At 39.6% G+C, this 12,642-nt stretch overlaps 1 protein-coding gene across 1 annotated transcript in view; it reads right to left on the reverse strand.

The window, feature by feature from the left end:
• Window positions 1-12,044, reverse strand: part of BEGAIN (brain-enriched guanylate kinase-associated) — a 73,851-nt gene extending 61,807 nt beyond the window's left edge. Inside the window, exons 1-3 of the mRNA XM_009869868.1 lie at window positions 12,031-12,044; window positions 10,442-10,492; window positions 9,891-9,980 (exon numbers count right to left, since the gene is read on the reverse strand). Coding sequence (XP_009868170.1) covers window positions 9,891-9,980; window positions 10,442-10,492; window positions 12,031-12,044 — 155 coding nt within the window. The remainder of the gene's footprint in view (window positions 1-9,890; window positions 9,981-10,441; window positions 10,493-12,030) is intronic.
• Between the last annotated feature and the right edge of the window lie 598 nt (window positions 12,045-12,642).

A 12,642-nucleotide genomic window follows, 5' to 3' on the forward strand; every position in this document is an offset into this window, starting at 1 on the left:
GATACATATTTAGCAAATACATTTATGTGTTTTTTTTTTTTGTTTAGTTAAAAACTAAGAAAATAATTCAGTGGAAAAGGTGTAGCCAGGAGAAAGAAATAAAAAAACAGTCTTGGGAAATTTGGTAATGTAACAGTCCTATACTCCATGGATTTCCTACACCCCTGACAGCTGGGAGGAATTACAAAATCCTGTAGACTGGGACCTATTGCAGAAGTGGTTCTCTATTTCTTCTAATGATCTCCAAAGTCATGCTCCTGTGACAACCAGTGGTTTGCAAGTACCCATTTTGCTTCATTAAAGTATTTCTCTAAAAACAAGGACAATGAGTATAATATTAAATATTTAGACTGGTGAAAGAAAACCTCTCAAGGAAAGCTACTTTACAGTTTATTAAAAACAAGTCTTCTGGCTTCCCAAAGTGTTATATTCACTAATTATCTCTGTTTATACTCCACTCTGCGGTTGGACTTGATAATCTTAGAGGTCTTTTCCAACCTTAATTATTTTATGATTCTGTGATAAAATTGCTATGAAAACATATATTGGCACAGAATTTTGTGCCCCAAACTTGTAATGTTGTCAGTTATGCCAGGTTTTAATTCTAGAGTCGCTCTTTGTCAGGGAATTTGAAGCCGTTTTCTCTCGGGCAGTGTTCCTACAGAGAGGCCAAGCCTCGCTGTTGAATCCTGATGCTAGAGTTGATCCTCAGCTACAGTTCAGAGCCTGTTCAGAGGAGATATTACCAGGCAAGTTCAAGTACCACCAAATACTCCTGGTACCTTCCTGGCATCAAAATTTTGCCATCCCGGTTTGCACAAGAATTGAAGCACAGAGAAGTTGGCATTGTTGCTGTCACCTCCCCCTCTCCAATAGACCTCCATCCAGAAAGGGCAGTGAGTTGTCAAAATGGGTTTTATTTTTTTTCTAGATGTTCTCACCAGACTGTACATTAAGCTGAGCATCTGTGCCACATTGAGCAGCTTCGGCCCCAGGGAAGGGTGTGCAGGTTGATGAGCAGAATGAACACAGACAATATATGCCTATCTCAGCCTCTACTCATTGGTTAGGACTCATCTGTAGTTCTGGCTGGAGAAGCTCCAGGCGAACATATTTTCACCACAGCATTTCAGCTAAAGCTGGTGATGGCTCTATTCTGAGGAAGGTGTGCTAGAAAACCAGCAGGATTTCATTGTACCTGTCTGATTTTCTTCCAGACAGATGACTAGATGACTGAGGAGTGCTAGCATGCCTAATTGGGTCTGTTCAGCTCACTGGTGGCTCCTTGTTACCCTTGGACAGCCCACAAAGAGGGTGTTCCCTGAGCTGTTCACCCTGAGAGTCAACATCAATGGGGCTGCCCCATCAGTGGAACAGCCTGCAAACCTCACATCTCCACCTGGCTGGTCAAACTGCTTTGGCAGCACCTTCACATCTGCCTGCCACACCAGGGCTCTGCTTTGTAGATGGTTGTTTAAAACCAGAGCAAACTCATTTGTTGAACTATTGAAATTACTCTCCCCAAATGGACTGATTACATTCCTTCACACAGCTCTAGGTGCGAATAAACTGAAATATGATTAATGGTGTTAGGAGGGAAATTAGCAGTGAAAAGAATGCAAAATGAAGGCAAGATAGACGGTCATGTCAAAATGAACTGAAAAGACATATCAGAGGTTCTCATTTCTGGGTAGTGGAACTGAAGTTTTAATGTAGCTGTGAAAACCTAAGAAAAACTAATTGTATTTTGTGGGTAAACATCATGTCTGGGAGAAGGAATGCATAAGTAGGAACTAACCTTGTCTGGAGTTTGTGACTCTGAGTCTTGTATCTCGCTTTGCCAAATGTTCCTGGTTTTATACAGGTCGAGTGAGTTAAGGCAAGACTGACCTGACCAGAAGCAGATGTCAACGCTGCTGGTCAGCTCAGGCTCACGTTCTTAGTCAGTTGTGACGAGCAGGTGCTATCAGGATGAAATTAATCTGACCTATTTTAGAAGCCTGCTTTTAGATGAGGTGACGCAAATTTGGAAGTACCCGTTTCTGCTAATTGCAAAGGAAATCTAGTCAGGTAGCTCAGATGTAGACAACTGCATCTCATCAGATAACTCCCCCTCTTCCTGACTCAGTGCTATGTACATGAGATGAGGTAATAGTATTCCCTTTCTTGTTTGCTTGGATTGTGTCAAGACCCACAAAAAGAACTGCTAAATGCTTTCAAAGTATTTATCAGATCTGTTTTGTGTCTGTGATGTGTCACGTTCTAAAAAAGAGCTTCATAGCATCAGGAATTTGAGAGAACTGAGTGAAATTTTAAAAATGTATTCTGGAACAGAATTTCAAAGTGCATCTTTTCTTCATCTGCCCTGTGAGTTTTTTATCTAGGGATAACTCAAAAACAGTCAGCCCTGCAGGAGGATTGCTGTGAAAGACTCTAAAGAGCAGGAGAGCGTCTCTGGGAAGGGTCAAGGGACTACCTGTAAGCCCAGCCATGCCATGCCCACTTAGATGACTGATGACAGCCAGTAGCATGGACATGGTGGGCAGTCAGAGAGCCTGGAGCCAGGCTTGCGTATTTGCTTTTCTGGTCGCACTTTCCCAGTGTGAAGCTGCTGTGGACCTCTGCGAAGGAACGGCCTGATCGTCTCAAGGAGAGCAAATGATCCCATCCTTCGTTTTGTATCTGATCTTTGAGTGGAGCTTGTCATCACAGAGATGAGGGCCACCAGCCATGCAGGAGGCAAGGTCTTACAGGACCTCTTCCTGACATGTAACTCACATCCCAAGGAACAGCAAGCTGGGGACAGATTGCTCTGGGGATATTTGCATCTAGCAGAGATGTCACTGAATTTCTACTCAATGGAGCTGGACTGAATTGCCGACTTGACATGGAATTTTGATTTAAGCAGCTCCTGCTGATCCATGGCTGGAGCTGCCGATCCAGACATGGAGTTTTCATTCCAGCGCAGCTCTGCTGATGCACGGCTCTGGCATGGGTCACACTAGATCTGCATGCTGCCAAAAGTGTGGGTATGCTGCAAAAGAGATGCCCAAACGTTGGCTTAGGAGGAACAGGTTTGAGACAATAGTTATGATACTGAATCTGACCCCTCCACAATGTTTTTTAGATTTGTACTTGCTGGGAAGTGAAGTCCAAGCATTTTACAAGTGTTTTCTAGATTAATGAAAGAACTTTAATGAGGCAGTAATTGGATTTCTCTGTTAATCATGTTTTGATTATGTTTTACATTCTCAGGGTCATGGCTTCAAAAGGTAATGCCGAAACTATTTTCCTTGTCTGCAGTTTTGTGGCTAACCTTGCACTTGCTCCACCTGATTAGGAGGGGGATGGGATCAAATTACAAAGTCTAGATCCAGATCCTGAGAATCCGATGACAGACTTGAAATTAGTTTTATTGGGGAAATAGATTACATTTCTGCAGCTCAGTCCCAGAGCACAGTCCACAAATCCCAATGTTCTTGTGCTCTTTTTTCAGCAGCTTCATTCGTACCCAAACAAATGCCTCAGCAAATGTGTATCCAAGTTCTACATTAGGCATTGTCCTATAAATTCAGGCTCACAGACACTTTGTTCAGCTCACCTTTTTTTTTTTTTTCTAATTTTCACCAATGTCTGTCCATATTTTTTCACTACAGCACATGACCCAAATTTCTCCATGGCTTTCAAAGAAGTTTGTTAAATATTTGAAACTCTGGGATATGAACAGTTTGCCTCAAATTGCATGCAGGTTTTTCCATCCTATAGATATATATACACACACATATATAGATAGCTAGCTTTTGGGGATGATGTGTCATTTTGTTTTATTTTTTTTTTCTTTTTGCAAGTATCAAAGCATTTGAATTTTCTTTTCAGTACTCATTTTCAAAATAAACAACCTGAAGCTGGGTTTGTATTGTGAGAAGGAAGGCCGGTACATATGTTTCAGAACAAATGTGTGGGTGATCCAAATCTGGAGCTCAGATAGTTTCCAGATGACTGATGGACACATAAAACAAGCAACAGTCTTTTTCTTAGGTTCCAGGCATTCTGGCAGAAGAAGTTGGATGCTTTATCAGAAACATTAAGGAGAGTTATTAGGAAGCGAGATGGGAAAGAAAAAAGACATGCTTAACAGCTGAAGTCCAAGGTGCTGTGGGACAGATTCTTAGCATGAGAGCCTATTTACAGCACCTGGAGAGCCTTGTAACAGAAATATCGCTGCATTTTGGAAGGTAGCTATTCTTTGCTTAGGATGTGAATACCTGACTTGCACAATTCACACGATTAAAAATTCAGACCGGGCAGGAGATACTACACAGTAAATGTGTCTAAAGTGTTCTGGGCTTTATGAATAAGAGGTGGAAAAGAGAGATCTCTCTTAAAATTAAGCTTGTTTTTAGTTGCACTGACCTGATATTCTTTTGTTGCAGGAATGACTTCTATAACAAGTATCTGAAGCCCACAGACACATCTATCCAACAAGAGAGTTCAATATTAACTGTAATATGAGGTGATTAAGATATGAAAATTCAGTTACATGTTGACATGCAAAAACCCCTTAGAGGACCAGCTGTCAGCACTGAGTTGTCTTAAGTGAATGCCATTATTGTCAGTGGAACGTGGTAAGATTTTGAAATATGCTTATAATAAAGACATACAAATTGTCCTTTATTTGAAGGTAATATCCATAACCTAAGGCTCTGAATGGATTGAATAGAAATACCATGAATAAAATTACAGCTTTCAGAAATAGACACTAAAGGTATTTTGATTATTTTAAATGAAGTTTCTTCAGCAGGCAATTGTGATTCTCCCAGTGTGTTGAAAACTATAAAGGGCACAGGAAAATGAACAGTGAGAATCCAGACCTGCATCTAGGGAGCACGTTATTGTGCAGAGCACAATATCAAAGGGTGCAGAGCTGCTCATGGTGAGGGAAGGACATGCACTTGCAAACCGGGACATGCACCATCCACCGTGAGCAGCCGCGCTGGCTGGTCCAGCACTGTGCTGGGTACAGGGCTGCACGGAGGCTGAGAAGCTTCTCCAGCCCCCTGAGGACTGATTTAATACTCCTGCTAATTTGATTTGGGCCTGCAAGTCTTCAAAGTATGTTTCTGTTCCCTATTAACCAGATGACCACTTTTGTTTATGAGGCACTTAGGCAGTTAAAGACCTGTGTGCTCAGGCTGGCTGTATGTGAGAAATGAAGGCAGTGCACGGTGAAAAAGCAGGAGCCTTGTGTCCAAATTCACAGGTCACTAAAGCAGAGTAGAAGAGTGGAAGCAGCAGAAGCTGTTACAGTCCCTGCCTTCTTCCAAGCTGCCTCCTAATGCCTCTGTTCAGCTGCTCATAAAGTCTGTGGGGACTGACTGATTTTAGCTCCAGCAGGTGGACTCTTGGAATCAGTGGCTTTAATGCAAGCTGCTAGGTTCAGTAAGTGATCCTACAGAAGTCTGAATAAAGACTGATCCTGTCCAGTTTGTTTCTCTCTATTGTTTGCAAATGCAGGGAACAGCTGAAAAATAAGGTTGCAGTAGAAGAAAAAAAGAATGCAATTCAAGGAGGAATATATGTTTTTTAACTCATTCTCTACAGGTAAGAAGAGGATGTTTATTTTCTCATAATGATGGAGGACTCCTCATGTTCACGCTCTTGTCCAAACTGTCTGCATTGTCCAAATTTTGCCTGTTGCTCAGGACCACATCTGAAATCAGTCAGGTGGTGAAGCTGGGTGAGAAAGGAGTTAAATTCTGGCGCGTCAAACTTCAGCCATCTTTTGTCCAGTAGAGCAGAGACATAAGAGCCCCGACCGTTCCTAAGGATGAAGGGATCCTCACACTGTTTGCTGCCCACCAGACTCTGTTCCTGATGTCACTCCGGAATAAGGTTCACCTCTGCAGGAGCTGCTGTTTCCTGGCTTTCTGGAGGCTATGTTTGCATAAAGCATTTGGATAGAGGAAAAGGTGAGTTACAATGTAAAGTTGCAGGGTACCAAAGGATAAGAAAAACAGCAGAAAAAGCTGACTGCAACAAATAGTTCTTGCTGTATGTAGCAAAGGCAATATGTGTGGGGGCTACCTCACACAGAAAGTGATTTGAAGCTGTTGAACAGACTTTGTCTGCTTTTTAATGTCTGGTAGAGTCCTGGCAGTCTGCACTGCATCTCACTAGGGAATCCAGACTACTAAGCAATGATGAGAAAGGAAGGGAAAAAAAAGACTGAGGTATTGAGAAACTGATTTAGCAAAATTAGAGGTAGACTTCAATTTATGATTTGGAAGCCAAAGAGAGCTCTCCAGGTGATTGAGCAAGCTGCCTTCAGTTGCAGCAGCTCTCCTTACAGCTTCGAGTGGCCAGGTTCTAGATTGCTTTGGTCTGTAGTCACGTATAAGCACTCCCTCTGGAAATTACTGAAAGCAGCTTGCCACATCAGCTCACAAGCTTATAAAGTTATGTTTTAATTGTGTTATTAGACTTCTGCTTTTTTTCTGTTTACTTTCCAGATTCATCTGTATCAAGCTGTGCTGCAACAGGAATGTGGTTCCTTCTGAATTGTGCTGTTTATTTGCAACAGAACATGTAATGAGAATGGGTGAAGCCCACTGCCCAGAAGCAAGGTGAAATTTATCTTACTCTTTCTATTAAAGGACTGAGGTTGAAGGTGCAGTAGAGAAGTATTGTAGAAATGTGCTTTAGTAGTAGAGAAAGAATTTTGTTCCTGTTTCATATGGTATAAAGCACCCAGGCATAGTTTGATGGACGGGGGTTATCATCCCCATCCTCACCTTAGCTATTTTCCTCCTTTACCAAGGAAGAGACTTGTTTTGGTGGGTTGGCTTAGGATTTCCAATCAGAAAGGTAATGCTAAGCAGTTGAAAAAATTAAATGCACTCTTTTGGATCTGGGACCAGTCAGACAGAATTACTATTGGGACTGGGGGTAGGAGGAGGAACTGCAGATGTCACTGCATTTTTCCCTTATAAGCACTCTATATTACCTTTGAATAAATTACTGAATTTTCTTTTTAATTATGTTTGATCACAGTTGCATTATGATCTGGTTTTTGTGACAGTCCTACAAGAAAGAAGCTCCTGCTCTATCTCTAACTTGAATACATAGGTGCCTTTAAAAAGATATCAGTGCTTGCCAGATATTATTACTGAAGAGTATAGGAGATAATGATGCTGTTGCTTAGAGTGAGAGACAACACTGAGCCCTCAAACACTTTCAGTAGCCATTGGTGCATTCAGTTCTAGTGTGGTCTCAGTTCTTCATCATTTCATTCTGCCATCACTCACAGCTGTATGACATTACTAAAGCAACACAGAGGTGAGCTCTAGGGTCTTTTTGGAAGTAGAATAGATCACTGGCTTGTTAATAGAAGTAAATAATTAAATTAAATAAATTATTAAATTGACGTATAGTATTAATATATAGTATTCCTTAGCCCACACGCACCCAAATTCTTATGTGTGCACATTTAATTTAGATTCTGAGGGAAACTGTTACTACACAGAGAGTCATGTATAAAATGTTGAACAGGAAAAATGAGACCTACCGGCTGTTACCTGAATGAACTTATTTGGCGTGAATATTTCTAGATATTTTTAGTTTTCCTACAACAACGAATGATCCTTGGCTCTTTGATCAACTTGATATTACAGCAAAAGAAGAGAAGGAATAAAAGAGAAAGAAACTGCCATCTGTCATCTTTGGCTAATTATTTTGAGCCTTACCTTGTTTTATAGACTGCAGCACACTATTTTAGGACTTATTAACTGAGAAGTCTACTCTGCAGAAGTATAAATGAGTTCACCTCTAGCAAGCTCCCCACTGCTCAGAATGCTGTGCCGTCATTTCATACAACTTTCTTCCCAACCTGATGTCATGATTTATTAGCTCAGCTGATTTTATTTTACCCTGCTCCCTCCACTGTCCTGGCTTTTCAATGTAAGACTCTGTTTTGTTGCCTTTTTTTGTGGGTGTATAGGGAAGGAGAGGGAACAGAATGCATTCCCCCAAATCCTTGTTAGCAGTGCAGCACCTTGGTATCAGCTCTTATGTAGTTCTTGGAGAGAGACAGTAAATGAAGGAGCTCTCTGCAAGTGTGGAGGGACCAAATCAGGCACCAGATAGTCATCTGAAAAGATGCTTGCATTATTCATGTGAAAAGCAATACACAACTTGCTTATTCAGAAGGGACCCAGGAGCCCTCTCCTTCCACCCACCCTGCAGACACAGCACCCCAAAGAAGCATGCAGAGGGAGGAAGCAGCTTCATTACTTTCCCCAAAATTCCTCTTGTGCCCAGAGATGTGCATTACCTAGATACAGGCCACATTGTTGTTGTTTTTTCCTTATAACTGGACTACTTCAGCATTCTGGTTGAATTGAGACTTGTTTGTTTTTTTTTTTAAACTGTCTTGCTGAATTTATTGTTGCTTTCACATTCATTTTTTTAAAGGATAAGGTGCATTGTACTTGATAAAATATCCTCATTTTGTAAATGCTGACAATTGTCTTACTGTCTTTCATTATTACACACAAATGTGGTGTTTTTAGTTCCTTCAGAAAGCTAATGTCTTTCAATATAATTGGAAAGCAAGTTTCCAGATAATTTTTTTAAACTCTAGATATGCTGAAACAAGATGATTAAGATTTGAATTAGTCAACAGGAAAGAAACAAGTGAGGTTTCAGGAAATACTAAAATCTCTCTTAAAATTTATATCCTTGTGAGCCTTCTAAAAAGTGGTGAAGGAAATGAAAGTCATCTTTCAATGGCTGTTTTTTATTGTATTTTTTAATTTTTTTTGGAAATGGCTAAATAGCCTGAGCTGGAATCCTGGGCTTGAGCATTTTGAGCTTTGGTATACTTGGAGATAAACTGTGGTAACGTCCTCTGTAAGAGCAAACTTATTTTCTTTTGAAAGAACTGCAAGTGGACATTGATGGTAGTAAAGGAGAGTTATTTTATTTTTTCTTAAGAGCCCTACATAAGGGATACTAAATGTCATTGCTAGACTCTGAACTTCCTCACAAGCACCCGTTTTAAAGCACCATATCAGATCAAACTAAGTGATTACCCTGTGGCTGTGTGAATTTGTTCTGATTTTAAGAGACTTCCAAATATTCAATCAAATGGGAATCAGCCTGTCTTTAGTTCTTTGTCTAATTAATTTCTTACTTCGAAATATATTTCAGTATTTCATATGGTATTGAAAACTAGAAGTTCAGTGAATGATATTTTTTCTACATACCTGCTACTTAAAGTCAAGCAGCAAAGAACAAAGAGTATATCCAGAAGAAAAGTAGAAAAGAGTCTAAGCAAAATTAAGAAAAATGTGTCATTACTTAAACTTATACTATGTGCTGCACAGGAATATAAACTAGAATCAGTCATAACTCCTCTACCCTTTCAACATCTCTCTACCTATAGCATTGAAAAAATCCTTACTTCAGAAGACTGAAGATTAACATAAACCTGATAAAAGAGAGAGAATATATACATACCACTGATTAAGAAAGGCGGGTGAGCTGCCCAGATTACTGTGGCATCAACGAAATACAGTGCATCTGTGTTGTAAGAACTACCCCATCCGAAAAACAAATAAATAAATAACTGGTAGTAGGCACCTGTGGATCTTGCATCTTCATAAACGACTTTCCATTTTAATACATATTAATAAACATTATTACAGGCTTGGCTGAGGCAAGCATCTAGAGTACTATAAGAAACAGATCTGCTGTTATTTCTCTGGTTCAGAAAACATAGTGCAACTGAACGATGAGAGACCACACACTGACATGAAGAAATGAAACATTTTTACAGACATCAGAAAGTTAGAAAGAAAGCATAACTTCACAAAACATCACTTATTAGTTACCTGTCCCAGAGAGTAGGTGAAGATTTTGCGAGCCTGCCCTGGAGAATTCTAGGTTGCCATAGGCAGGTTGGTACCCAGGAATTTCGTACCCTGCAGCATGAATAGAGGATAAACCATGGCTAGGTATGGCTCATAAGACATACGAGTGATAACCTAGCTAGATCTGCTGCATATTAGTAGGCTACGGCTTAATTTGGTAGTAATTATTATTCAGGATATTTTACTTTAAAGCAGTGTTAAAACTACAAAACAAGGTGATGTTACAGCACACATATTTAGTGATTTTCTTGTACAACTATTGGAGGTCAGAATAAGCATTTATAATTGACCTTACGGCTGTAAATGGTTGCTACTCCATTTATTTTACTGGAGAAGAATTTCGTCTTGAGAATTGTGAATCAAGCCCTAATATTTTTGCATTGTAAAAACATCAGATTACACAAATTTATGCTTCCTTGAAAAAGGGTCAGCAAAATTCCTTCTGAGCACCATAGTGAGAACATGTTTAACAGTATTAATTAAATCTGGGCTGAGGTTCAAGTTCCACATACCAGGTTCCATGCACATCTACCAACAGCAGAACAATAGAAGCAAAATATTTGCTGGAAATGGAAAGCACAAAAAGAAGCAATTTGAACCAGCAATATAAGCTATGAATAACATGCAGCAAAAGCAGATCCAGAGCCCAGGAGAAGGCCAACGAGGCAGGCAAATTAGCAATGGGAACTGTTGCTCAACATTAACATCAAGCAATGCTGGTAAGATTCAAAACACTCTGTTCAGACATTAGTCAAGCAAATTCTCACTCAAGTCAAAAGTGTTTTTCCTGAGTAAAATCTGAGTAAGGGCTACAGTCTTTGGCCACGCAGAATACTTCACACAGTATTTCTGTGTTCCTTTGCGATATCAGAAATGCAACATAACATGTCTTGAAAGATAAATTCAATAAAATATCAGATTTTCCTCACTAAAATGTATTCATATTTATGAACCAGAATTTTTTTGCGGAAGTTTTCCCTGTGGCCAGTGATCACTACACATGCAGAAAATGCTACCTTCCAGTGTCCACAATCAATTACTAGTGGGTACTGCAAAGTATGGAGCTTCTGGACTGTAAACACGTCTTTACATACAGGACATATTTCAGGTACAACGTGTGCTGCAGAGAGCAGCAGAGAATTCAGTGTTTATGGGATAGGATAACTCTGCTGAGTCTCTTGCCAGTGCTGTAAGTTCACCCAGGGATCGCGTTCATGTCAAGAACCACCAGCAGCAAGATAATGCTCTTTATAGCACTCTGGGGAAAAGCACTAAGTGAATTCCAGCACATTGCTCTAGTTGTACATTCACTGAGTTGTTCATTGAATAAGGAAGGAACATTTAAGTATCTTCTAATTTCTTCTGTACCAGGCTTGGATTAAGTATGTGAAGAGATGCAGGGGTGATAGAAAAAAATGAGATGGCCTGAGGTTTAGGTGTTGTCATCACATGAATTTATAGCAATATTAGCTTTAAAATCAAAGTGGTGGTGAGAATAGATCTCCGCAATCTGTAATACCTCAGTATTGTCAGTTCTTCAGTGAACTGCCAGTATTACTTTGGATTACATGTCTCTCACATCTTTTCTGATGTTCTCAAACTGCAAATCTCATAATCAATAGGTGTATGCTTATTTAATACATAGTAGTTCTGTGGTGCTTCACTATGTATTTTCATTCTCAACTACAGGTGTCAGGAAAACAGCCTATTATAGGAATACAGATTTGAAAAAGCTCTCTACCTGGCTCTCCATTTTTTTATCTGCTTATTTTCAGGCACAGAATTTTAAACTGCTCCTATAAATCAGGGTTTTGAAATTTCCATTTGGGAAAAAAATAAAAAAAAAACCAGTAAATTCAGCCACAGGTTTTTCCAAAACCACTGGTTTTTTTTAAACCAGTGTATTTTGTATATTTCTCACACTTCACTAAGCAACCCTCCACAGCAGTTTTCTAATGAAATAACAAAACTTGCTAACACTGAGACAGATGAAATGAAAACACTGGGCTTTTCAAGCCCACAAAACTAATTAAATAGGGGCTCTTGAAGCAGGGAAGCCATCTGAACAGGGAAAAATCTCTGCTGTCCTCAGATCCATTACCAGCTCTCTTCCATGTAGTCTTTATCTAGCCTATCTCATACCTTTTCCAGATATATAGCAAATAGCTTTGCTATAGATAATCTTGACAAAACATTTTAAGGCTATTGTGAAGTAAGATGTTTCAACAAAGGGAGGAAAGGTGTGAATTTCACTTTAGCTGTTTGCTCAGTGTTTTTCCTGACATCTTTTCAGTACCGAATCCTGTGTAATTGCTCCATAAATGAGCTAATGCAGAGAAATGCTCTCCACTCTAAATATGGTAGATCTTTCCAAAGCTACCCAAAGGGATTTAATAACATCCCATCTCAGATAATCAGTGTCGGTTGTGGTTAGTCTAATCACATTCTCATGTGCAAGGTTGAAAAATAATGAGTAACTGTAAGATTTATTTATTTACCCAACATACAAACACAAAAATTAATTTTCATCTTCTGCAGTTTACATGGGATACTGTTTTATCATTGGAAAATCAGAAATAAGCTAAACATACATTCATTTTTGTCTAAAGCAACTGTAAATTTTAAAGGAAAAGAAATGGAGAAAACTGACAGTTCTGTTACTGTGTTGTTTCTGCTCTGCAACAACAGTTGTAAGAAACTGATAAGTACTGCA

Source organism: Apaloderma vittatum, unplaced genomic scaffold (assembly GCF_000703405.1).
Source record: "Apaloderma vittatum isolate BGI_N311 unplaced genomic scaffold, ASM70340v1 scaffold415, whole genome shotgun sequence".
In the NCBI taxonomy this organism is placed as follows: domain Eukaryota; kingdom Metazoa; phylum Chordata; class Aves; order Trogoniformes; family Trogonidae; genus Apaloderma; species Apaloderma vittatum.